The sequence below is a fragment of the Malaclemys terrapin genome, chromosome 8 (assembly GCF_027887155.1).
Source record: "Malaclemys terrapin pileata isolate rMalTer1 chromosome 8, rMalTer1.hap1, whole genome shotgun sequence".
NCBI lineage: Eukaryota > Metazoa > Chordata > Testudines > Emydidae > Malaclemys > Malaclemys terrapin.
Window position 1 is genome coordinate 76,780,474 of NC_071512.1, and position 26,410 is coordinate 76,806,883.

A 26,410-nucleotide genomic window follows, 5' to 3' on the forward strand; every position below is an offset into this window, starting at 1 on the left:
GGAATTTGAACTTTCTGATGTAATTGTTCAATATCTTCATGTCCATGATGGCATTTCTTTATTGGAATGAGAAAGAATTTGAAGCTGATATTAGGCCATGATAGCCTGATAATTGGTGACATTGATTCTCAATGTAACCGAGGCTCCATGGGGGAAGGGAACACCCCACAAGTGGGAATATGTAGAGGCCATCTAAAATGAAGAAGCCCAAGTAACATTTTACTACCCAGATCTTTTCAAATTGCAAGATTATGAAAAGTCAAAATAGTCATACGTTGAGTCCCTTGCAACTAACTACAAAACAAGTCGGGTGGGGGGAGAGGAGACAATCCATTTTAATATATAAAGCATAAGCAAATAAGCCTTAAAGATGAAATGTTTTACACATAGTAAATCATTTACCTCGTTGTGTTTTTTTATTGAGTTCTGACTGAGTGTGCTCCAAAGTCATTTCTAAGTGACTTAGCTGCACTGTTTTAGTTTCACCATCTCGTCTTAAATGCATTAGTTCTTTCTCCATACCAATTAGCTCATCCTTGCACTGATCCATCTCCAGCTTAATCTGCCTGAACAAAACACAAAAGGAAACAGAATTAACAAATAACAATTGGAATAATAAAGACAGCATTTCCCTCACCTCTTTGTGCCCCTCCAGGTCCTTGCTTTACCCCAGAGACTCCTGCAGGAGCCTTCTTGCTCCCTGCAGTTCTCACTCACTAGGCCAGGGGTAGGCAACCTTCTGAAGCGGTGTGCCGAGTCTTCATTTATTTACTTTAATTTAAGGTTTTGCGTGCCGGTAATACATTTTAACTTTTTTAGAAGTTCTCTCTCTATAAGTCTATATATGATATAACTAAACTATTGTTGTATGTAAAGTAAACAAGGTTTTCAAGTATCAGAGGGGGAGCCGTGTTAGTCTGAATCTGTAAAAAGCAACAGAGGGTCCTGTGGCACCTTTGAGACTAACAGAAGTACTGGGAGCATAAGCTTTTGTGGGTAAGAACCTCACTTCTTCAGATGCAAGTAATGGAAATCTCCAGAGGCAGATATATATCAGTGTGGAGATAACGAGGTTAGTTCAATCAGGGAGGGTGGGGTGCTCTGCTAGCAGTTGAGGTGTGAACACCAAGGGAGGAGAAACTGTTTCTGTAGTTGGATAGCCATTCAGAGTCTTTGTTTAATCCTGATCTGATGGTGTCAAATTTGCAAATGAACTGGAGCTCAGCAGTTTCTCTTTGGAGTCTGGTCCTGAAGTTTTTTTGCTGTAAGATGGCAACCTTTACATCTGCTATTGTGTGGCCAGGGAGGTTGAAGTGTTCTCCTACAGGTTTTTGTATATTGCCACTCCTGATATCTGACTTGTGTCCATTTATCCTCTTGCGTAGTGACTGTCCAGTTTGGCCAATGTACATAGCAGAGGGGCATTGCTGGCATATGATGGCATATATAACATTGGTGGACGTGCAGGTGAATGAGCCTTTCAAAATATTTAAGAAGCTTCATTTAAAATTAAATTAAAATGCTGATCTTACGCCACCAGCCTGCTCAGCTCGCTGCCAGCCTGGAGTTCTGTTCACCTAGGCCCGCAGCGGGCTGAGTGGGGCCTGACCTCTTAAGCCCCCCATCCCCCCAGTGTGGGTGTGGGGGGCTTCAGAGGTCAGGGCAGAGGGGTGTATGGAGGTGCAGGGCAGAAGGCTGGCGGTGTGGGGGGCTTCAGAGGTCAGGGCAGAGGGCTGGAGGGGTGTGGGGGGTGCAGGGCAGAAGGCTGGGGTGTGGGGGGCTTCAGAGGTCAGGGCAGAGGGCTGGAGGAGTGTGGGGGTGCAGGGGGCTTCAGAGGTCAGGGCAGAGGGTTGGGAGTGTGGGGGGGTGCAGGGCAGAAGGCTGGGGGTGGGGTGGGGTGGGTCAGGGCAGAGGGCTGGGGTGCTCGCCTCGTGGGGATGCTCCCAGCCCCCTGCCCTCTGCGGCTCACGGCAGGGGGCTGGAAGGGATATGTCCTGTTCCACCCCCTTCCCCAAGGCCCTGTCCCTACCTCTTCTCTGCCTCCTTTACCCAGGGTCGGCTTTAGCAAGGGGCTGCGGGGCTGCCGCGCGCCGGCTGGAGCTCCGGCCGGGAAAGCGGGACTGCGGGGCTTTTGCGGAGCAGCGAGCACGCTACCACTCCTCCGCCACTCCCTTTGCAAGAGCCGGCGCAGGGAAGGAGAGGAGGAGGGGCAGGAAAGCAGGCTGCAACACGGCTGGGGGAAGAAGCCGGGGAGAGCCTGGCTGCTGCAAGACGAAGCTTCTGCCTCCTGCCCCAGCAGGGGAGAGCGGTTGGGGGGGTGGGGTACTGGTGCGGCTGGGGGTCGGAACCGCGGTTGAAAGAAACAGATTTTAAAAATCCTTAAATTATTTATAAGGCTTTTCTGTTTCTCTGATGTTGACAAGAGTATTTTCAGCATGGAGAGTGGTCAATCCCAAGAGCAAAACCATCAACATTATTATTTTTTAAACTAACTCAAGCCCCAATTTCATGAAAGCACTTAGGAACATGCTTAACTTTAGGCATAAAACTGAAGTTAGTGTGTTTATGCACTCTTCCTGAATAAGGATGTTTTCCTGAATAGAGGCATATAGAAGGACTAAGCCTGGATATCTGTTTGTAAATTAACAAAAAATAGAAGTGTCCTTAAGCTAGAAATAAAGGCCAGAATTCAACAAGGTATATGGGATTATTAACATGTTTACAAATAGGCAAATATTCAAGTATGAATCAGGACCTGCTGAATCAGGACCAAAGTACTATTCTAAAGCTACATGTATCTGTAAAACATACTCCTTTCAATAAAAGCATCACATTTTGTAATACAATTTTTTAGTAGTTTTACAATATTGGATCTTCAGAATACACCAAAATGAAAAAAAATGTTCTACACATACCCAATTGTGCTAGTAAGTTCAGCCACCTTCTGTCTTTTTAAATCTGCTTCCTGAGAAGCTATACGGAGCTTCCCTTCTGCCTTTCTCAACTCTTCTTCGGAGTTTTCTTTCTGTCTTTGAAGCTCTTGCTCCAGTTTTGATACCTATTTAAAGTTGTATTTAGTATCTATACTGTTAAAATTTCTATAAAAGAACAGAAATCTCCCTCTTGAAAAAATCACATATGAAAGGGTTAAAAATATTTAATTTCTTTGGTTAGATCCTAAAATTGCACATAAAAATCAAATAGAAATCTGCAAAGGTACTTTTAGAGAACAAATTATTTCTTATCGGTTTAATAAGTGCTACAAAAGTAACTAGACGCAAAATTTCTTATGATGTATTACGTTTTAATTATACACCTACAGCCTGATTTTCAAAGTACTGAGCATCCACAACTTCACCTGAAATTAAGTGGCATTTCATTTCATTATTCACTCAGGCTACTATAATAATTATATCAATTACATCTGATAATTAAAAGATTATAAACAAAGTAAGCTATCAAATAGACAGATATTGCAATTCCATATAAATACATTTAAATATTTATGCTTACCTATACTATTTAATTCTTCTCATTATGAATGTACTTTACCTGTTTTTCAAGCTTAATTTGGCTATCCTCTAGCTCTCCATTTCTAATTGTCTCCTGCTGTAACATTTGCTGCTGCTGCTGCAGAGTTTGCTGTAGGAGGACATTTTGTTCAGTGGTGTCCTGAAGATTATGATTTCTTTGTTTTATTTCTTTTTGTAACCGGTGCACCTGAAAATACATTAAATTTTCTTTACAATGAAACAAAGATATTTATGCCTTATCTTGCTTCCATTTAAGTCAGTCATCCGATGTTCTTCGTGAGAGGATGATCAGACCCATAATGCAAAAACAAACATACCAAAAAAAAAAAGCTCTCAACTCTATTTTATTTTATTCACCCAAACGTGAAACGGAGGAAGTGCCTGTGCCCCTCGAATATATGAATGTGGAAGTATGCGTCCTGCAGATCAAGGGCAGCGTACCAATCCCCGGGATCCAGGGGATGAGAGAGGCCAGACAGCCCATGCAAAACTTGAACTTTACCATGTACAGGTTCAGGCTTTGCAGGTGCAGGATGGGCCTGAGCCCCCCTTTGGCCTCTGGGATAAGGAAATAGCAGGAGTAGTACCCCTTGCATCTGAACTCTGCTAGCACCACTTCCACCACTCCTAAGCCAAGGAGCTGCCCCACCTCCTGCTCTAGCAGAGCCTCGTGAGGGGGTCCCCCAGGTGGGACGGGGGCGGAGGGTAGTTGGGTGGGGTAGAGGTAAACTGGAGGGTGTAGCCCCGGGGGACGGTGTTGAGGACCCAACGGTCTGAAGTCAGCCACGACCACTCCGGGAGAAAAGCACAGAACCGGTTAGTGAAGGGAAGCTTTATTGCGGGTGGATCCCTGATGTGAACTGGTAGGTTGCCCCTGGGCGTCCCGTCAAAACTGACGTTTCCCCACCTGTTTATCCTTGGAGCACCCAGGCTGGGGGGCAGACCAAGACTGCCTCTGCGAGCATTTCTTATAGTCCCATGACTTTTTATAAGGGGGCTCATATTTAGAGTGGGTGGTCTGAGTGGGAGCCTGCTGCGCTTAAACTTGGGCCTAGCCAGAGCTGGGACATGTGTCTTAAGCGTAGTGCAGGAATCTTTCAGGCCATGCAGCTTCACATCCGTCTGTTCCGCAAACAGGGCCTTGCTGTCGAACAGGAGGTCCTGCAAGGAGTTCTGTGCCTCACTGGACAGCCCAGACAGCAGCAGCCACGACGTCCTCCTCATGGACACTGCAGAGGCCATGGACCTTGCACCTGTATCCGCAGCATCCGACGCTGCCTGCAGGGTTGCCCTGGTAGCCGCTGTACTCGCCTCCACCAGAGCTTTGAACTCCTTCCTATCACGCTCCTGGATGGAGTCCTCGAATTTGGGTAGAGAGCCCCACAAATTGAACTCATACCAACCCAGAAGAGCCTGATGGTTCGCCACCCTTAACTGGAAACTCAAGGACAAATAAACCTTTCTCCCAAAGAAGTCCAGCCTCCTTGAGTCTTTATTTTTCAGAGTTGGGGCTGGTTGGCCCTGCCTCTCCCTGTGGTTGACCGACTCGACCACCAGGGAGTTGGGGGCAGGGTGGGTGTACAGGTATTCATGCCCCTTGGTGGGCACAAAGTACTTCCGTTCTGCCCTCTTAGAGATGGGGAGCAAGGAAGCCAGGGTTTGTCACAAGGCATTTGAAATTTTTGCCACCCCTTTGTGGAGTGGAAGGGCCACCCTGCCCGGTACCAAGGCCTATAGGACGTTGAAGAGGGAGTAGAGGGTTCCTCCACCTCCTCGGCCTGAAAGTTGAGACTTGATGCCACTCTTTTCAATAGTTCCTGGTGGGCCTTAGAGTCCTCCTGCGGAACAGAGGAAGGAGAGTTCGTAATTGCCTTATCAGGGGAGGGTGAGGATGCAGACATGGTACTCTACGTACCGACCGGTACTGGAGGTCCCCCCACTTGGTCACCCTCTGGGCACGAAACCGAAAATGCACGTCCCACCGACTCCTTTCTGGGATGCTGGGAAAGGGAGGCCGACGGTCTTTCCGATGCTCCGGTCACCAAGCGAGCCCACACCGGGGGCTGCGTCGGGGGCCATGGGGCCCACTGGTACCACGGTGCTGGCCAAAGAGCCCAGTGCCATTGTTCAGCCTGACTAGCCTGTCCCATTGACTGATGACTACGAAGGGAGGCCAGGCTAGCGTACGATCTGCCGCTGTCCCTGGACCGGGAGGAGCGATGGCGTCGGGAACGGTGCCGACCACAAGACCATGATCCCAACATGGAGGAACGATACCGCCGGTAGCAGCTGCTCCACAATTGGCTCCGGAGGGCGCCAGCGATCGACGCCCGGGACTGCGGGAGTGGTGCTGCAGCGGGGTCCTGGTGCGAGACGACAAACAGGAACAGCATTGATGCCCATATCATGACGGGCTACGGTAGCCTTTCACAGGCGAAGACCTCCGGTGCCGTCTGCCTCGGTCTCGACGGGGCCCACTCCCTTCGCAAGGTCTATGGTCCCTCGAGGCAGAGCGATGTCTGGAACCCCAGTCAGTCAGAACCCAGGCAGGCAACCTGGTGGGGGTCGACAGTGACCGGTGTGGACTACACTGAGCGGCGAACAGCATCAGGAACATTCCCTCGAACAGTACTGACCAGGAGGCAACTGCAGCGATCTAAGCAGTGGCTTGCCTCTGGACCAGGAAGCCAATGGTGGCAGTGCCCCTGGTACCGGTAGGAACATAACGTCCCAGGTTGCTTGCAGGGCCTCTGGCGTGGAGGGCACCCGGACATCCAGGGAAGCCTGCGCTGACTGGGCCAGGCTACTCCGCTCAACCGGATTTGGAGACCTGGAGGCCGATGGGGACTGAGAACTGCCCAACGTGGATCTAGTCTCTCCCCTGGTCTTGCTCCAGTGCCTCGGCAGAGAAGACCTCTTCTTAGCCTTCTAGGTGTGCCCCGCGGACGGGGAGCGGTGCCGACTGGTGGAAGGCACCGAAGTGTCGCCGCACACCGACACCGCGATGCCCGGTGCCGACTCAGAGCGGTGCACTGGAGTCGGGGTCAATGCTGACTCCATCAGAATGGCTCGGAGCGGAATGTCTCTTTCTTTCTTGGTCCGAGGCTTGAAAGATCTGCAAATCTTGCAGCGATAGCAAAGATGGGTTCCCCCAGGCAGCATAAACAGTCCGCGTGCAGGTCACTCACTGGCATCGGCCGCCTGCAAGTGTCACACGACTTAAAGCCTGGGGCATGCCCCGACCCGGGTGCACTAAACTAAACTAACACTCATCTAAACTACTACAACTACAGGTACTACTACTACTATGAACGAACAAGAGTTCTAGAGGAAAGCTGCAGACAAGCTGGAGCAGAGCAGTTCTGATGCATCTTCACTGGCGGCAAGAAGGAACAGAGATTCGGAGGTGCGCGCATTGTATATACTGCACCCTTATACTGCACCATAGAGGCGCAACTCCAGAGGTCGCTAGGAGCGCTCCCCTACGGGTACTGCTAGGAGGAAAACTTCCAGCACCGGTGCACGTGCTGGAGCACGCACGTGCGAGCACGCACACCTACTGTGGAATAAACATGAACAATCACTCAAAGAAGAACTGCACTTTGTCCGTCCTGCCCCTTTCTCCCCATCAGCCAGCCAGCCAGGAAGCAGCAGCAGAAGCCTGGGTGAGAACTGAGTGCAGAGCGAGCCAGGTTTACAATCCCTGCCCTGGACCACGCTGGGCCAGATGTCTGGCGCCATCTGATGAGATACCCCCCCTCAACGCCCTCTAGCTTACCATCCCTCCTACTCCCAAGGAGAGGACTGGTACTGCCACCTCCCAGCCTGCTAACCCTCCACAAGCAGCCTTAGCAGGAAGTGGAAGCCGAGATGGCCACTTCCGCCTCCCTGCTGTTGGGAAAAAATTGCAGCAATTCTCAGGGGCAGCAGGAGGCGTGGCAGTTGTACACATTCCATGAAATTCAAAACACTTACCCATGACACTGCTGTGAATTTAAAAAAAAATAATAATAATCTGTGATTTCCACAGAGTCTTATCTATAGGTTATCTTTCCTATATAAAAAAAAGAGGTAATGTAAAATTAACAGTTGATCACTCTTCTTCTGCTTCCTATTCTCTCTTGGCTTTGCAATTTTGTGGTTCCTGGTTCTCTTCCTATCCTACTCCTTTAGCGGCTCATTCTCCCCTCCACATTCTGTCCTGGTTCCTCTGCTCTTCTCTATTTTTGTAACCTCAATCTGTTCCCCTCTCCTTCAATTACCACCTATATGCGAATGAGCCAAGATTTTCAACAATGATTAGTGGCTTTCGGTACCTAACTTGAGACGCGTTGAAGGAGCCTAATTTTCAGGGGGTGGATGCTCAACATCTTCTGAAAAGTCATGCCCCTTTAAAGCATCTCAAGTTGCACACCCAAAAATGGAGGCACCCATTATCACCAGTCACTGATGAATATCTTGGCCATGATTACCAATCTTTACCTTTAACCTTGCCCCACTATCCAGTCTCCCCATCTCTAACTATCAGTTATAGATTTTAAGGGCAGAAGGGATGAGTAGACCATCTAGTCTGACATCCTGTGTATCACAAGCCAAAAAATTTCATCCAGTTATTCTTATACTGAGCCAAATAACGTGTGTTTAGCTAAAGCGTATTTTCCAGAAAGGCATCCAAGAGATAGGGAATCCATCACTTCTCTTGGCAGTTTGATCCAATAATTAATCACTCACTGGTAATATTTTGTGCTTTATTTCTAATTTGAATTTGTCTGGCTTTAATTTCCAACGACTAGTTCTTGTTAGGCTTTTCATCACAAAATTGAAGAGCCATTTAGTACCTGTTTTTTCCCTCCATGAAGGTACCCCTATACCTATAGTACAATCAAGTCACCTCACTAACTTCTTTTTCATTAGTTAAACATTAACACAACCGCCATAGCCCTCTCAATCTCAGTCATTCCATAACTGAATGTATCCTTCCTCCTGATCCTGTTTCTCTGGCTTTATTAACAACTCCCTTTTACTGGATACTACTACTTTTCACCTACCACATTCACTCTCAAAGTCTTATTGCTTCTCCCTCTTTGTCACAAAAATTTGCCCCTTTTCACAATCCCTACTGCTAAAATTTTGTTCACCTCTCTCCTTGCCTACTATATCCTTCTTTTAGACACAAATTCTAATATTTCATAATGGATAACACCAGTTTTCTCTGTAACAGAGAAAAACTAAGTTGATAAAACGAATTAAAGTTTACCTCTTCAGACTTCTTCTTTAGCTGCTTTTCAAATGACTCCTTATTTTCTTCTAATTGACTCAGATACAATCTAAGTTCTTCTTTACAAATGTCTAGTGCTGACTCTAGTTGTCGGACCTAGTTAGGTGTAAGAGACCATTTAAAATAAGTAATGACTAGTTGTTCAGAATTGGTCAAGAAGTCTAAAATAATTCATTAAAACCTGCTTGTTAATTCTGACATTTTGTGTGATATAACTACAAATATGGATTTAAAAAAAACTATCTTTAATTTCTCTGAAATTTACTTTTAACATAACATTTAAATAATGAAAAATATTCATACAAAAACTTACAAAATTTATGCTTTTAAGTCATAAGAGATTATCAATTATGCAAAGACATTACAATACCTGTCATCAGCTACAGTCTAAGCACATATATATATATATATATATATATATATATATATATATTTCACACTACTGAGTCAGCTATTCACTTACGCATCATTTACAGAGAAAGTGATAAAAAGGCTATAAAATTCCAGCTTTATGTATGGGATACCTTCATAAGGTACATTCTTATGTAAATTATGACAAGTCAACACTCAAAAAAGTAGATCCATATCTAAAACCAAAATATTTTATTGTGCTATTACAAAATAGCAGATCCACTTTTATTTTCTGCATTGAGACTGCAGCTCCTGAGTTTAATCAGGAGGGAAAGGACAAGGTAAACATAAAACAGCATAGCATGATGATGATGTTGACAATTTAACAAATGTATCTTACATTTACATTATTACCAATTTGGACTTGCACCCTGAAATCACAAACTTAGATATACAATTTATATACAACAACAACTAGGGACCTCTCCCCCACACACACTGAAGCGCAACTATCTCTGGGGTGAAATGCAGCAATTGTAACATTAAACAGCGTTGGGCAGGAAGTGAAGATTTCCATATCAAATTGCAACAGCAGTGGAAAATTTAGATAGGCAGTCTGCAGTTTTCCACACTAGAATTTTACTAGACCATGAGGTTAACACACACACACTTTTTTTTTTTTTTTTATTAAAGGGAGGGGAAAAAAAGTTTCAAGTTATCTCTGATTAGAAGTAGTCAGGGACTTTCATTTTATATTTCACCTGAAAAACACCACTGGCAGCAGTACCCTGTAACACTATAACAGCCCACTGGTTCAGTACAAACTCAGACGGAAGCAAGCCACCTACTGAATCACCAACGCCACTTCTTAAAGCACCTAGACGATACTTGGATGGCTTCTCATCCCAACCAATCTTAGGTTATGAATTCAGATGGTATTACAGCACAAGATGGCATTGCTTGGCAAAACTAGTGTTGCCAGTACTGCATTGAAGACGCTTGCCAGACAGACACTAGTAGGAGAAGTAGACGGGCTAAAGAGTTTGAAGAAGTCAGTTTACTTTTACAATTACTATTTAGCCCAAAATAAATATTGCATCTATAGTGAAACCTTTAAAAAAAAAAAAAAAAAAAAAAAAAAAAAAAGAGAGAGAGAGAGAGACCCTTATTCGTCACTCTCTTGTCTTTAGAGACTCCCCAAACTATCTCCAAATGTAGTGATTCCAATTCTGCTCTACTTGTACTACGAGAGCATCTTAGCCAGGCAAATGATTTTTGTCTTACAGCAGTCACTTAGAGCAGGTTTCACTAAAATATTTCTCTTTCGTTTGTTCATTCTTAAATGAAGGCTGAAAGGAGGACTGGAAAGTAATGACACCTTTTGGAATATTTACATGAGCTCTATAAGTAACTTGGAGGTGTCTCAATCAGAGGGAATGGAAAAGAGCTACATAAATACGGCAATTCAAAAAAGAAAAAGGTATTAATCAAAAACAACAAAAATCATACTTACTTTGATTGTTTCTTCCGTTAATTGGCTTTGCAACATTTTCAAAGCTTCTTCTTTCTTGGTATTTTGCTTTTCCATTTCCTGTTTGCCAAAGGAGACAAGATGTGAATATAACTGCATATATAAAAGTTATACTACTGGAAGCCAGCATACTAGAAAACAAAAAAATATTTGGTTAGTTACAAAAATGTTTGTCTTTATATTGTATTAACATGCATTTTACTTCTAAGTGAATTTGGCCCTGATTCTGTCACGTTGTGGTCCCTTTACACTTCCCCAATGGCAGAAAGCGGCTATAAAGAGAGTGTAGCCCTCTCCTGCAGAATATACTCACTATAGGTAAGGCCCTACTTGAATTGCAGGATGATAGTCAAAAATATTGCGGCTGAGTTGCAGACAAGCCACGGAAAATTGCGGAAAAGTAATAATGGACCTTATTATTTGCTATAATAAAGCCCATTATTACTGTTCTACAATTTTCCATTGTCGGCTGAGAGTGGGCACTCCCGCTGTTGACCACCCAGGTCTGAGAGCAGGGGCCTGGGGCTGACAGCGGCCACCCTGGGCTGACAGCAGGGGCTCCTGCTCTCAGCCCCGGAGTGGCCAGGCTCCCACTGTCAAAAGTGCAATGGAAGCCTAATATTGTAGAATCCGCAACATCGCAAGTTTCATAGGGCCTTAATTATAGGATAGTTCTCCACCTGACAGAGCAGATGTAAGGCTCTATGCTGGCCTCCTTCCTTGTCCCTAGTGGAGGTGGCATATTGAGATGCAAGCCAGGATGTGACCCGAGTGCTATTCTGTGCTGGAATAAAAGCCATGGAGGGTCATTAAAGTCAGGGCAATTTAGTGCAGCTCTGGGACTGGCCTAGACAGATACAGAGGCCAGAATTAGGGATCAGGCAAAGATGGCTTTAAAAAACAAAACAATAACAAAACAAAAAAACACCCACCTTTGTCTACCCCTATCTTTCCTGTACCCAGCAAAATTAAAAAAAAGAGAACCCGGCCCTTCATCTCTAAAAACAAGTCAATCAACATTTGGTTTGCTATTAGATAGAATTAATAGTCAATATTACCTCCCTGCTTTCTATCAGCAGCCGATCCAATGATTCAAGGTGACGTTGTTTACATACAATATCTTCTTGTAAAACAGACATTGTCTTCTCTAACTCATTATTTTGCTGGTGTTTCATAGCCAGCTGAGTCTGAAGCTATACACACACAAAAAAACAACCCATTATTTATTGTTTTAATGTAGTTTCTTATACAAGCCTCTTGAGATTTAAAAACTATCTACACATATGGTTCCATTTGGTTTATTTACCACCAAAAAGCAGTCACCCCTAGAGTGAACACAAAATGATCATATTGATGCCATCAGCAACACTGTACAACCTAGGAACAGGTATAAAAATTACATTACTGATTAAAGCAACCGGAGAACATAGGCAGAATACAGTTACTTTGCATGCTGAAATTGGTCAAGACAACAAGACATACAACTCTACTTTTGCAAAATATGACATGAAATCTTCCATGACTGCAAGCAGTACGGGTTTCAGTTTCAATAAAGGTCATCTGAAAGTTATTAAATGTTTCTAAAAAAATTGGAGGAACGTTATCAAAGATCACCCTGTCTCAGTGGGAAAGAAAATACTGCCTGGGGCTGTATTATTTTGGCTGGGGATTCTTCTCATGGACAGAGGAGAGATGCTCAAGTCAGTCTCCACTTTCTCCCCACATTAAGGACCCTGGGGAAGAGGTCTTCCTGGGGTCCAGGGAAGTGGGGTGATGGTGTTATAGAGGTGTCTGACTTTCACTTCTATATGGCAGAGAAGAGAGTCACAAGTCTCCAGGGGACAGTCTTTATAATGCAGAATGCTAAAGAGAGGGAGTGTATGGAGGAGATACCATGAACTTTTTAACCCCAGAGTTACTGAGGAATGAAGAAGATATGGAAATTAAATTTACACAGAAAACATTAGAGATATATATGACACACACATTAGTGCATAATCTCTTACTATTTCAATCTGTTTTTCCATCTCTTTGTGCTGTTCAAGATGAATTAACTTTGCTTTTTCAAAAGCTATAGTTACTTGCTCATGTTCTTCACTGATATTTGCTTCCAAGTTGCGAATCTGGCCATTCTTTTCCTGGAAATATTTTTTAAAATCCTTAATCGGAATATATAGATCTTTTGATATCAAGTAATGAGTTATTTTTTGTGTAAGCAATAAGGAAGTATGAAAGCCTCAGACTCATAAGAACAATAGATAAAATTGGAATTTAATATTAATGTTTTACATTTATATAGCATCTTTCACCCTGTAAAATCTCAAAGCATTTTACAAAGTACAGTGTAAACATGGAGCATCACTGAAATGCAGCCATCTCAGACATGGAGGGCAGCTGTCAGATGGACAGTTGGCACAGATGACAGCACACAGTATTGAGTGAAGGAAAATGTTGGCCAAGGACACCAAGGCAAACCCCTACTCTTACAAGAAATGTCATGAGGCCATGAAAGGAAAATAAAGTAATTTTACCGCAGTGAATATTAAATATGAAGGAAGTGAAGAGAGCAATCTTAAGAGTGTAAAAACTAAAATATTTTAATACTTTGCAACAGTTATCCTTTTTCAAATGTAACAGTACAGGGAAGAGCTGGATTTTCAATCATTAAATATTTCTAACTGACAAATATTTTCCTATACTGCAAAAAACTGTAGAAAGACCATTTAAAAAAATATTTCTATATACTTACAAAAGTGACTGCTTCTTGGATTTAAAAAATATGAGTAAAATCCTGGCCCTACTGAAGTAATTGGCAAAACCATCATGGACTTCAGTGGTGCCTGGATTTCATTCCATATGTAATATAAAGAAAATTATTTATATCCATTTAAGAATTTTTATGGGTGTTCAAGGGTAAAAAATTCCAGGAACTTCTGTTTAAAGCAAGATTATTTGGGTTATTAAAATTGTGTGATCTGTACTAAGAGATCTTGCACTCTATCTGGTTTGTATATGTATAATACCAGCACAATAACTAAAAATATATAGTAACACAACAACATTGTGTGATTTTACACAATTATGATTTCTCAATGAAAATTTCTTACTATGAGCTCCTGATCCAGCTCAGAACATCTTGCAGCAGCAGCAGAATAAGCAACTGTCTTTTCTTCCAACTGCTTTTCAAGTACTGAAAGCTGAGAGGATTTCTTTGTTATCTGAAAATAAACAGAATATAAACCATTAAAAGAGATTATAATCTTATGTTTAAGAAAGAAAAATAAAGACCTATGCATGTGTATATTTTTCTAACTGTGATGTTTATATAATGGTGCATATGTAGTGTAAGTACAGCCTGCTAAGAGCAGTATGGTAGGTAAAGATTATGTAGGACAACTGATTTAAGGTTTGTTCAATTATTTGTGAATGCTTTCTTGAAAACTGACTTGTTATTAACTATTACTTTTTATTAGTTACAGAGAAAAGAAATTTTAAGGCAACTTATCTTCAATGTGTGCAATTTACCATAAATTACAATGCCACAACAGTGAGTCAAAGGTTAGACATCTATAATATTTGGGGTCATTAAAACAGCCATTATAAAACAAATTATGCTGAAACTGGATATACATGTTAGGAATTTGAATGCTAATGCAGTTTAATGCCATTTTTCAGAGTAACAGCCGTGTTAGTCTGTATCCGCAAAAAGAAGAACAGGAGTACTTGTGGCACCTTAGAGACTAACAAATTTATTAGAGCATAAGCTTTCGTGGAAGAAGTGGGCTGTAGTCCACGAAAGCTTATGCTCTAATAAATTTGTTAGTCTCTAAGGTGCCACAAGTACTCCTGTTCTTCTTTTTAATGCCATTGGTGAGTTATAGCTTTCATTGCCTAAATTTCTCTTGTGATTATCCAGTAATAGTTCTGGTCTCTGGGAAATATACAGCATATTTCTCATTAAATACATACTCAGCATTTAGGTATCCACTAGTACAGAGGTGGGCAAACTATGGCCGGTGGGCCACATCTGGCCCGCGGGACCCTCCTGCCTGGCCCCTGAGCTCCTGGCCCACAGCCCCTCCGTGCTGTTCCTCCTCCCCCCGCAGCCTCAGCACACCGTGCCACTGGCACAATGCTCTGGGCAGCCAGGCAGCGCAGCTGCAGAGCTGCTGCCTGACCCAGTTCTCTGAGCTGCACCGTAGTGCAGCTGCCTGTCCTGGTGCTCTGGGTGGCATGGCTGTAGCGCCGCCAGCCACCGGCGCTCCAGGCAGCGCGGTAAGGGGGCAGGGAGCGGGGTGGGGTTGGATAGAGGGCAGGGGAGTTTGGGGGTGATCAGGAGGCAGGGGTGTGGATAGGAGGTGGGGAACGTGGTGGCAGGGGTCCCCGGGGGGGGGGGGTGGGAGGAGGCAGTCAGGAAGGAGATGGGGGGTTGGAAGGGGTGGCAGGGGGCAGAGGTTCCAGGAGCGGTCAGGAAGAAGGGATGGTTGGATGGGGCAGTCAGGAATCAGAGGAGGGGTTGGATGGGGCAGCAGGGGGTTCAGGGGCAGTCAGGGAACAGGGAGCAGAGGGGGGTGGATGGGGCAGGAGTCCGGGGGGGGGGGCTGTAAGCGGGGGGGGGGGAGGGGTTGGATAGGGGGCGGGGCCAGGCCACGCCTGGCTGTTTGGGGCAGAACAGCCTCCCCAACCAGCCCTCCATACAATTTTGGAAATGCGATGTGGTCCTCAGGCCAAAAAGTTTGCCTGCCCCTGCACTAGTAGGTTTTTTTTTCCCCCCCCTCTCAATCTCAAACAAACACAAACACAAACACAAACACAAACACAAGAGGGCACACATCGACAATCTAAATAGCAGCAATTTACACAGCAGCTTTATAATCTGGAATTTCTGATGTTATTAACATATTAAGGTCTGAGTTTTACCTTCAGATTTTCCTGCACCCCCAATAAATTTACTAATTCATATTCTCTCCAAATAGTCTTGCATCAGAAAACAAACATGCCAAGGAAAGTTTTAGAAAAAGGGGAATTGTGTCAACTATTGCATTTAATTCAGTGATCAAAGATTATACACTTTTCAGCCCTCTTAACAACTTACTTCTCGCTCTAAGTTAGTAGTTTTTGCAGCCTTCTCCAGTAGTTCTTCCTGTATAATTTGAAACTGACTGGCTCTCTGGGCCATGCTGGTCTTTAAAGAAGAATTCTCCTCTTCTGCTTTTGACAGCTTAGCACGGAACTCTTCTATCTCTCTTGTGAATCTTCGACGCTCCTTTTCAAACTGTTTACTGATGAGCTCCAACTGTTGACATTTTCTCTCTTCTTTTTTAAAAAAAGTTTTATTTATAGATGACAATTAAAATTAGAGATAATCAAGTTGTAAAAAGACATGCCTGATGAAGACAAGGAATAGTTTGACAGCAGCATGTTAAGCTACCACATGAGCCCCAGGCTCAAGAGTAACCTCAGAAAATGTTGCCCTCAGTAGTCAATACCTGTTGTGGAGGTTACATTTAGGCTTTGGGAGAAAAAGCACAAAATACACTGCCTGCCGCTCACCTCCCCATTCGCCTCCTCACCCCGCTTGCCCACCCGCCTCCCGCCTGCCTCCCACCCTTAACACGCCGCTCAGAACAGCATGTCGGAGCCAGACATGCTGACCCGCCGGAGCGCGCAACCCTGCCCCCAAGAGCGCTGCTTTACCGCGTTATAGTCGAATTCGTTTGATATCGGGTCGCGTTATATCGGGGTAGAGGCGTACACAAAAATTAAAATGCACATTGAGACTCAAAACTATGATAAATACCAAAGTAGCTAAACCCTTGCTCTCCATAAGGACATCTGTTATCTTATTACAGAAAATATTAAAATAGCAAAATTAAAACCCACAAAAATGTTAACTCGCATTCTGCAGTCATTTTTAAATGACTATGTCAGAATGCATTTTATAGTTTTTAAGTGCACTATTTTTCACCATGCTCACCTGTGTGATTTCCAATCAATTTTACAGGTTCTGTTTCTAGGCCATGTAATCTGCCACTTTCTTGTCCCTCATAATCATTAGAAAGATGTTGAGCTACTTTACTGACAGTTAGGTTTGCCTGAAGCTTTTGAATTTCTGCTTCTTTCATTGCCAGTTTGATTCTAGCACAAAGAAAAAGATATAAAATGTTATGGGAAAGCATTTTTCTCTCTTTGCCAGTAGCAATACCTCCTAAATACTATTCTAAAGTCTTGCTAGAGTTCAGGACCCTTAAAAATATACCTTAAGTCTGCAATCAGGGATTTGTTTGATTCGCAACAAGAGGAATACATAGCTTCCTTTGCAGAGGAACTGGCCATCTGACGTTTCGAAGGATGCAATTTAAACTGCAAGTTAAGAAAAAAGAACTAATAAAAATTTCAACTTTTTCTATGATAAATTCACATACTGTACAAGCAGAATGTTTTTCAAGGCACAAAGATTTGAACATCCTGGCCTGAGTGGGTACCTATATATACAGTCCTAACAAAAAAAAAAAAAAAAAAAAAAGTGACGTTTGGAGGGGGTAAGCATCAGAGGTCCCATCAAATGGAGCTGTGGGCAATGGGCACCTTGAAACTCAGGTCATATACTTTTAGATGCCTACATTTAAATTTAGATACTCAAATTTGAAAATTTTAGCCATTAAATATCACACTTATGAAGTATTAGTAATGACTCCAAAGCTGAGCCTAAGAACATAAGAACAGCCGTAATGGGTCAGACCAAAGGTCCATCTGGCCCAGTATCCTGTCTACCGACAGTGGCCAATGCCAGGTGCCCCAGAGGGAGTGAACCTAACAGGTAATGATCAAGTGATCTCCCTCCTGCCAGCTTGTTTTGAACTTTTCACTTAAAGAAACGTTAATTCTGCTTTATTTCAATGAGTGAATTTAATCTCCCAATTTTTCCAATTACAGTTGAGAGGACATCAGAATTTTCTATTAAATTATTTGGATAAAATAATTACTAACTTTCCTGGGGGGGGCGGGGAAGGGGGGCAGGAAAATCGATTAAAATCCACTCAGTTTGAAATTGGCATGATTACAACATTTCTGAGCGCCCACTTTGGAGCTTCAAAAATTACAAACAGTGTTATTCAACTTTCCTAATAACCCTCTACATTTATGGAACGAAAAGCAGAGGGAGAGATCAACTCCTGCTCTCCAATGCTGCCTCTCTGGCCCTGCTACCCAGTACACCTCCCTAGCTCTGCTCATCAAAGTTACCCTCCATACAGCACCTGATCTTGGATTTCTTTGTGACTCCTTCCCATCCATGCTCTACCCACCAAATTTCTTGCAGACCCGATAAAGTTCACAAGTGCAAGCCCCAGTTTGATGGACTTCATATGAAGTTTCATCATCATCATCATGTTCCCATTATGCCTCTGGTGTTTAGGGCAGCGACAAAGCTCCTTCACTCCTGTGCGTTTCTGGCAAGTCTTTCAATGATTCACCAGCTATGCCCCAGGTTTTTCAGCTCAGCTTCCACGGCTCTTCACCATATTGTTTTCGGGCAACCTAGTTTTCACTTGCCTTCTGGTGTCCATCTTATTGCTACTCTGGTGATGGAATCAGTTTCCATCTGCAGCACATGGCCAATCCATCTCCAACGCCTCCTGGAAATGATCGTGCTCAGATCCTTTTGGCTGCACTGTGTCAATAGATCCTGGTTTGAGATTGTTCACGACCAAAAGATATGGAGAACTTTGGACATGTCATACTGTCTCATTCCCCAGCATTCTGCACTATAAAGTAATGTTGAAAGTACGCAGCTCTGATAAATCTTGAGTTTGATTTTGGTGTTGTATTTTGATGATTTCCAGACTGTATTTAAGCTCCTGAAGGTGTTCCTGGCTTTACTGATTTTGTTCCGGATGTCCTGGCTTGTTCCATCATCCTGGCTGATGGTGCTGCCCAAGTATGTGAATGTTTCTAAATTGGTGAGAACATAATTCTCTCTCCATATTGGTGATGGTGAGGCAATATTAAAGGTCATGATATCTGTCTTATTGCGGTTGATTTTCAGTCCAATTTGCTGTCTGAATGCGCTGAGTCGAGTTGTTGTTTTTTTTGTATATGGTGTTGGGTATGTGATCGGAGAGCGAAATCATCTGCGAAGTCCAGGTCTTCAAGGGATTAGAAGGGTATCCATTTAATGCCTCTTGGCACGTCTTCTGTTGTACGCTGCATTACCCAGTCGACGACAATGTTGAGAAGGATTGCAGACATGACACACCCCTGACATACTCCTGTTTTGACTTCAAAACTGAGCTCACTGTGATCAACACATGTAAAATTGAAATAAAAGCTTTTAATTATGTTGATTATATGGAGAGAGATTCCATATGCCTGCAGAATGCACCATAGGCTGGTCCTGTGAATGCTATTGAAAGCCTTCTCAAAGTCAATGAAATGTATGCAGAGTTGCCGTTGCCATTCTAAGCATTGTTCAATTATTTTTCATAGAGTGAAGGTCTGGTCTGTGCATCCATGTCCTTTCTGAAAACTAGCTTGCTCTTTTCTGAGAACGCTATCAACTGCCTCTGATATATGCTGGACTATGATCTTACACAATACTTTGCTTGGCACAGATAAAAATGTAATACCATGCCAGTTATTACAATCACTGATCGTTCCTTTCTTTGGTGTCTTCACGATAACCCCATTGGTCCACCCATCCGACGCTTTTTCCCTTCCCCAGACTGATGTAAATAGAGGGGCCAGGATAGATGCTGCTAACTCAGGATTTACCTTGAACAATTCTGCATTCAAGTTACCCTTGCCAGGAGCGCTCTCATTTTTCAAGGATTTGATGGCTTGAATGATCTCTTCCTGTCTGTGCTGATATCAAGATCTTCTTCTGCCTCTTGGATGTTTGCTTCCTCTTTAGGTGGCTCCCTGTTCAGCAATTCTTTTAAATGCTCAATCCAGTGCATTTCTAGTCCTTTTTCCGTTGTTAGTATGTGGCCTTGTTTGTCCCTGAAGAGAGTGTTTGTTGGTGTCTGCCATTTACCACTAATAAGCCACATCATTTTATAGACAGTTCCTTGTTCACCACAAGCAGCTGCATCCTCTGCTTGTGTTGCCAGATTATCAATAGAATGTCGTTTGTCCGCTCTCACAAGGCATTTGACCTCCCAGTGTGCCTTGCTATACTGTTCGCAGTATTTGTCCTTTAGCTTCTGGGATTTTGTGTCTAAAACTTTTTTCTTCAGGGCTTGTCTGGTTTCTATGGCATTCCACGTGCTGGGTGTAATCCACTCCTTTCTTCTGCCTGTAGCCTAGACAGGCTTCACTGCTCTGTTTATAAATTGCTGTTACTTTATCCCACTTCTTGTTGATCGTCTCATCTGTATTCCCCTCCTTTTCATCAAGGTCTGCAAGTGCCTGAAACCTGTTTAACTGCAGAACGAAGGCTTTCTGCATTTCAGGGGACTTTAACTTGTCAATGTCATAACATTTATGTCCCTTGTTTGGTGGGCCCACACTTCTCAGTTTTGCTTGATGGAGGCTATCACAAGGTGGTGGTCACTGCCAACATCTGCACCCCTTCTCACTTTCACATCTGTCAGTAAGTGTCACCATTTATCATCATATGGTCAATCTGGTTCTTATCTCTGCCATTTGGAGAACACCATGTCAGCTTGTGAATTTCACGATGTTGAAATGAGTTTCGCTGATGTCTAGGTTATTCATATTACAGAAATCAACAAGCCTCTCTCCGTTTTCATTCATGGTGTCATACCCATGTCTTCCCATTGCTCTGTCGTTGTTTGTGTTGTCCTTACTGACCTCGGCATTCAGGTCTCCCTTGACGATAGTTAGTTCATAGCGTGGTACTCTCTCTAACTCCACCTGTAATGCAAGTTAGAATTTGTCCTTTACTTCTTCATCACTGTCATTTGTCGGAGCATAGCACTGAATCAGGGATATATTACTGTGTTTCCCTTTCGGTCTGGCTCTCGTAAGTCTGCTGCTGATGGACTTCCATTCAAGCAGGGAATGCGCTACACTCCCATGGTGTTGTCCATTATCCCATCCAGAATACAGCAAAGTTTCTCCCGAAGCTGTTGTTAATCTTCCTGATCCCATCCGTCTGCTCTCGCTGACACCCAAAATGCATAAGCTGTAGCATCTCATCTCTGCGGTGACCTGAGCTAGCTTTCCTATTTCATACATTGTCTGTACGTTCCAAAAAGCAAGTTTGGTTTTTGTTTTGGTGTTCAGCACTTCAGTCTTCATGCCAGTGGCTTCCTTTTGGCTTTCACCACCGGCAGTCATACGGGTCATTGATTCCTGAAGGCCATCATACACAGTAATATTCAATTTCTCCATTGCTGTTTCCATAACATTTTGGTTTTTTGCGGAACAGGGTTGTTAGCCCTGTGCCTAACACCCAACCTGGAGGACCAGGGTGTCTGTTTTGTCTGGCTCCTCCCTTACAGACCAATCCAGCCTGGCTGAACCTACCAGGAACAAAAAGTCCCCCTCCCGACACATATGTGGAGGATTGTTAGAGCACGCAAGCTGTCCCGCCATGACAAGGCACAGACACCAGAAGTTTGCCATTCAGAAAAAGTAGCTACAAGCTCTGTCAGCAAGTCTCTCCCTTGCTCTCACTGCTCCATGCCCCCTGCTGAGACTATTACAGAGGTTGTACCTTCACCATCTGGTAAACCTCATGCTGTTCAACAGACAGGAGCCCCAGTATCACACTGTATTACTTAGTGGTGTTTTGGAAAGTAAGTCTGCCTCTGAAGAATCAATGCAGGCCACAGAGGGAGGCAGGGTACAAAATTAGATGAACATTTATTAAACTGCTCTAGTACTGCAGTTTTTACATTCTTGAGAGTTCACACACACACACTTCATTCAGATAAAGTAAAATGTTTAATTAAACATTACTGTATCTTCATCAGTGCATTTTGGAAGCAGCAAAACCAGTACAGGTCTGTCGCATCTTACGCGCATTTAACGTGCGCGATTTCAGCTTTACGCCGTCGGCAAAAACAAAAACAAAAATAACAATTTTAATACTGTACCTGTAGTGCGGGCAATTCCGCCTGCCATTGAACTCAATGGGGTTTTGGCTATACGCGGTTTTCGCTTTACGTGCTAACCGCGGAACGGAACCCCCGCATAAGATGAGACAGACCTGTATACTAATAAGCTAAGCAACATTTACAGATAGTACCTGGTTAGGATTCTACAAGGTGCAAAATTTATAACGATGTATCAATTATAGTACCTCTTTAGATGTACCTAGCGACAACTGGGAGATAATAGTTTCCAAGGTGCTCAGTTCTTCTCTTGAATCCTCAATTTCTTGATGACATAATTTTAGGCGATCATTTTGCTGTGCAATAAGTGCTTTTAGCTCTGCATTTTCACTTACTAGGGCATTTTTCTCTTTAAGTACTACTACTTTGTCATTAAGTTCACTCTCAAGCTTCAGGATCTTCTGTTCAGACTGTGTTAGCTGTGACACAATTTCAGTGTTTTTTGCCTCTAGACTCCTCATCTCTTCTTTTGCACTACGGTTCTCATCCTTTAATTGTCTACAAAAACAAACAAACAAATATATACAATCTAAAGGCTACTTCAACAAAAACTCTAGGAGGTTGGAGTTTTGGTAGGACTTTGGCTATCAGATATACTGGCAGAAAGGCAGCCTCCACAAAAATTGATTATCTTCGTTCATCTGGGAGTCTAAAAGAGACTAACTTCTTAGTAGCCTTTTCTCAGTGTCAAAAGCAGAGAAACTAAGGACTAAAACAACATGGAGACTAAATTATCCTCTCATTCCTAGGATTGGTCCCTTTTTATCCTATGAATGATAAAGACTGAAATGTTGTCAGGGTGCTAAGAGATATGCCAATGCCACTGTAACTATTCTGAAGATAGAGAAATCCAGGAACAAGATATATAAATTAAAAAAGGAAGAAAGAAAGAAACACTCTTACCTTAATTGTTCCTTTGTGATTTCAAGTTCATTTCTATAGGCAACACATTTTTCATGCAACTTTTCTTTTTCTTTTACACAATTAATTAGATTTCTCTCTAAAGTTTCTTCTTCAGCTTGAACCTTAAAAACACGTTGTTGTATAATGATGAAAACAATTATTTAAGCTGCAAATAGTCAGAGTATTCTGACAAAGAATAAACAAATTAAGTTGCTTTATATTGCAAAGATTGCTACTATCGCACTTCCTTTATAGTACACAGAAAGGTAACCATACTGATTGCTGTTCTGAGGCATGGGAGAGCAGGGAAAAAGCTTTTTCTTTGGTTAACAAGAATAAAAAGTAAGAATCTCTTTGGTATTTTAGGGCCTACTTTTGGTCAGCAGTGATGTCAAGGTATGCAGTATAGTCTTGCCAATCTCCATGACCAAAGAAGCTTAACCAGTGGCAAATTCACCTTCCAGGGCAACTGCTGAAGACTTATGTGATTCCTTGACTCTTTTTCCTACCCAAGAGAAAAAGTTACAGACTTACACCGTAATAGCTGTGAAAAATAAAACGGAAAAATAGTGCTTGCTCAATTTCTCCCCAACTTTGCTCCCGGCATGGGTTCCTCTGGATGATTTATAGACAACCAGGAGGGACTAAAAAGTGGCTACCCTAATTTAGTACTCCCAGCTACGATAATGGAGGGAACGTGAATAAGATAGTTTTGTTTACATGTCAGATAAAAGGGGTTTTCAGCTAGCAGATACCACATGAGGAATAGACTACCTAGCAAGATGGCCATACTTACTATTTTGTAATTTAAAACACACCGTGGACATATAATCTATCTATGGAAGCTATATAATGAATAAGTAGGTATTCCTGTTGGAGGCACGGGATGGATTAGTCAAACCTAGGTTTCCCTTCATCCTAATTTTGCACTGATCTACTTAGAATTTTCAAGGCGTATTCTTGAAACAAAAAGAAAAAGCTTGATTGCAAGAGTTCAGAACTTACTTTATAGCTAAAAGGAGAAAAGATGAGTTTTGTGTGATAATATATTTGTAGGATACGGTTGTTGATGGGTTAAACCTCATCTGAATTGTTGTGACAGCCACCCCTCATTTAAAATACCTGTGAAAGACAGCTATGGAGCTCCAACTAAGACAAAGGGGGTACGTGAGCCCACACAGTAAGCGAACGTAGTGAATGAAGGGCTCCATATAGTCTCTGACTAAAGGGATAGGTGCGGGGGGGAAGGGAGAGACACACACACACACACACACACACACACACACACAGTTCAAACTGAAGGACCACAGAGAGAAGCAGAAAGAAATCCAGACACAGACAGCCTGAACAAGCTGTCTGAAAGAGTCTGGTGCTATGAGCAAAGAAGCCATCTCATTTATTTTGTTCCTCCGGTGTTGAGAGAAACAGGACTTTGGACATTCTTTGTAAATAAACAAGATTACATCAAAGGCACCAGACCATTGTCAATTTCTCCACCCAACTGGAACAATCCACAGGGCCCCAAACTTTGCTAGTCACTTGGGTCAAAAGGGGCAACAATACTTAATTTTTTCCCAGACCTCCCTATATACTGTTAATGCTGCTTATGAGAGTTGTTTTCCCATTGTAGCCATGGCACAGAATATTTATTCTAATCATCTGTCTCTACCATGGGTACAGTGATGCAGCAAATTCCCTTAAGAAGCCTTTGTGATTAAAAAAGAATAAATAAAAATTTCTTTTGCTAACACTTCAAATGTGGGGCTGGCTACAAATATGTTTTAGCCAACATTTCTGAAGTGTGTGAATAAATAAAAATAAGGTATAGTAGCTTCCTTCTACCCCATTTCTAATATAATAGAACCAAGACTGTTGACATTTAGCATTTAGATATGACCAAATGGATTCCAGTTTCCATTTTGAATCCTAATTGTGTGGCCAAAAACTATAGATAATCAAGTCTTACCTTTTCAAGTTTTTCAGTTATTTTCTCTCTGTATTTTTTAAAAGCTTTCGTCAGCTCTTCAGCATTAAACAGAGCCTCATTTCTTTGCTGTTCAGCTCTACAAAAAAGTGCCATATTTTTAAATACTGGTACAAAAGTGGTAGAACTATCTCCCCAAATTACGCAAACTTGAAATACAAAGAATAAATTAATAACATAGGGTAACTGACCTGCCTTTCAACTTTCCAGTTGTTTTAGATACAACTTTTTAAATAAAATGGACTAACTTATCATATGAATTACTGCTTCATATTTAAAATATTTGCAGATGTGCCTTTTTTTTTTTTTAAAAAATAAGCTACATCCAAGCAATAATAAGGCTATGAATTTAAAAGCAAAATCACTGCTGAACCCTCTCAAGCCCTCGCCTGGGTCCAGCTGGCATCCACTACATTAAATTCAAATACATCTTTGATTGTGAACATGCAATTATATAAACAGATTAGTGCCTACCTGTTTTATTTCTTCCTCTCTTTTGTCTTTAAAAACCAAAATACTATTACTGCACTGTTAAGCCTGAGAGATGCTTCCAAACCTCTGGAAATTCAAAAGATATTATACCCACAGCAAGACTGACTGTCACATTACACTTAAGTGGTATTTTTGATTACTCTTTATGATCCCAATCTGGCAAAGATTTTCATATGTAAATAACTTTATGCATTGTGAGTAGTCCTAATGACTTCACTGGGACTACTCTGAGTGTGTAAAGTTAAGCGGATGCATAAGTCTCTGCAAGCTCAAGGCCTATGTTTTTACATTTATGCTTCCATAGAAGTGCAGTTGATGAGTTAATATTATTGTAGCAAAAAAAGACTTTGAACATGCATTTCAAATCTCAACCTTAGCATTGCATCATCAGGGTCTTTTTTTTTTTTTTTTTTTAAATATGTACAGGGGGTAAAAAAAAAGGTTAGCTAAATAAACCTATCACAGCCAAATAAAGGTGTATTTTAATGTGTGATACTGGAACAGGGATCATTGGATATTGCCAGGATCAAAAATAAATAAACAAACAAAAAAGGACACCGCTCCATTTTTTTAAAAAAATCTTGTAGGTCACCTTTAAACAAACTTGATTTTCCTCCCTTTTTCTTTTACAATACACCCATAAAGAAAAGACAACTCGGTGGCACAAAATAATATTAAATAATGGGAGAGAGAGGTATTTGCTTATTAGTAAAGTATCAGAGGGTAGCCATGTTAGTCTAGATCTGTAAAAAGCGACAGAGTCCTGTGGCACCTTATAGACTAAGGCCTGGGCTACACTAGTCGGAGGGGGAAGGGGGAGGTATAGACGTACCCTAACAGAAGTATTGGAGCATGAGCTTTCGTGGGTGAATGCCCACTTCGTCAGACGCATGCTCCAATACTTCTGTTAGTCTATAAGGTGTCACAGGACTCTTTGTCACTCATTAGTAAAATATTTTCTACTAAAAAAGGTTTGTTTTTAATTATATAATCACCTCTTCCCTTGCTTGCTTCGTTCAATTAAATCCGTTTTCAATTTTTTATATTCTTCTTTAAACCTTTGCAAAATGTGTTCTTTTTCTACCACCATTTTCTGGCTTTGCTCTAATTTATCTTCTGCATCTCTAGAAAAAGAAATTAAGAATTATTAGACCACAACTTTTTTTTAAATTAACAGGGAGCTTTTTATATCAGAAGCATTTGGTTTGGTGGATAGATATCAAATAGCATTTTTTTTTTTCTTTTCCATATATGAAG

The 26,410-nt window shown here is 42.4% G+C and overlaps 1 protein-coding gene across 2 annotated transcripts in view; it reads right to left on the reverse strand.

Moving 5' to 3' along the window:
• Positions 1 to 26,410, reverse strand: part of CCDC18 (coiled-coil domain containing 18) — a 71,414-nt gene that overhangs the window by 35,505 nt on the left and 9,499 nt on the right. For both annotated transcript variants that reach the window (XR_008446028.1, XM_054038671.1), the window contains exons 6-20: positions 26,149 to 26,277; positions 24,644 to 24,740; positions 22,678 to 22,799; positions 21,963 to 22,272; positions 16,953 to 17,056; positions 16,671 to 16,831; positions 15,789 to 16,009; positions 13,801 to 13,911; positions 12,700 to 12,831; positions 11,752 to 11,886; positions 10,676 to 10,753; positions 8,791 to 8,907; positions 3,553 to 3,720; positions 2,916 to 3,058; positions 403 to 566 (exon numbers count right to left, since the gene is read on the reverse strand). Coding sequence is in view for 1 of the 2 variants with exons in the window: in XM_054038671.1 (XP_053894646.1) it covers positions 403 to 566; positions 2,916 to 3,058; positions 3,553 to 3,720; positions 8,791 to 8,907; positions 10,676 to 10,753; positions 11,752 to 11,886; positions 12,700 to 12,831; positions 13,801 to 13,911; positions 15,789 to 16,009; positions 16,671 to 16,831; positions 16,953 to 17,056; positions 21,963 to 22,272; positions 22,678 to 22,799; positions 24,644 to 24,740; positions 26,149 to 26,277 (2,192 nt within the window). In the remaining variant the exon portion in view is untranslated. The remainder of the gene's footprint in view (positions 1 to 402; positions 567 to 2,915; positions 3,059 to 3,552; positions 3,721 to 8,790; positions 8,908 to 10,675; positions 10,754 to 11,751; positions 11,887 to 12,699; positions 12,832 to 13,800; positions 13,912 to 15,788; positions 16,010 to 16,670; positions 16,832 to 16,952; positions 17,057 to 21,962; positions 22,273 to 22,677; positions 22,800 to 24,643; positions 24,741 to 26,148; positions 26,278 to 26,410) is intronic.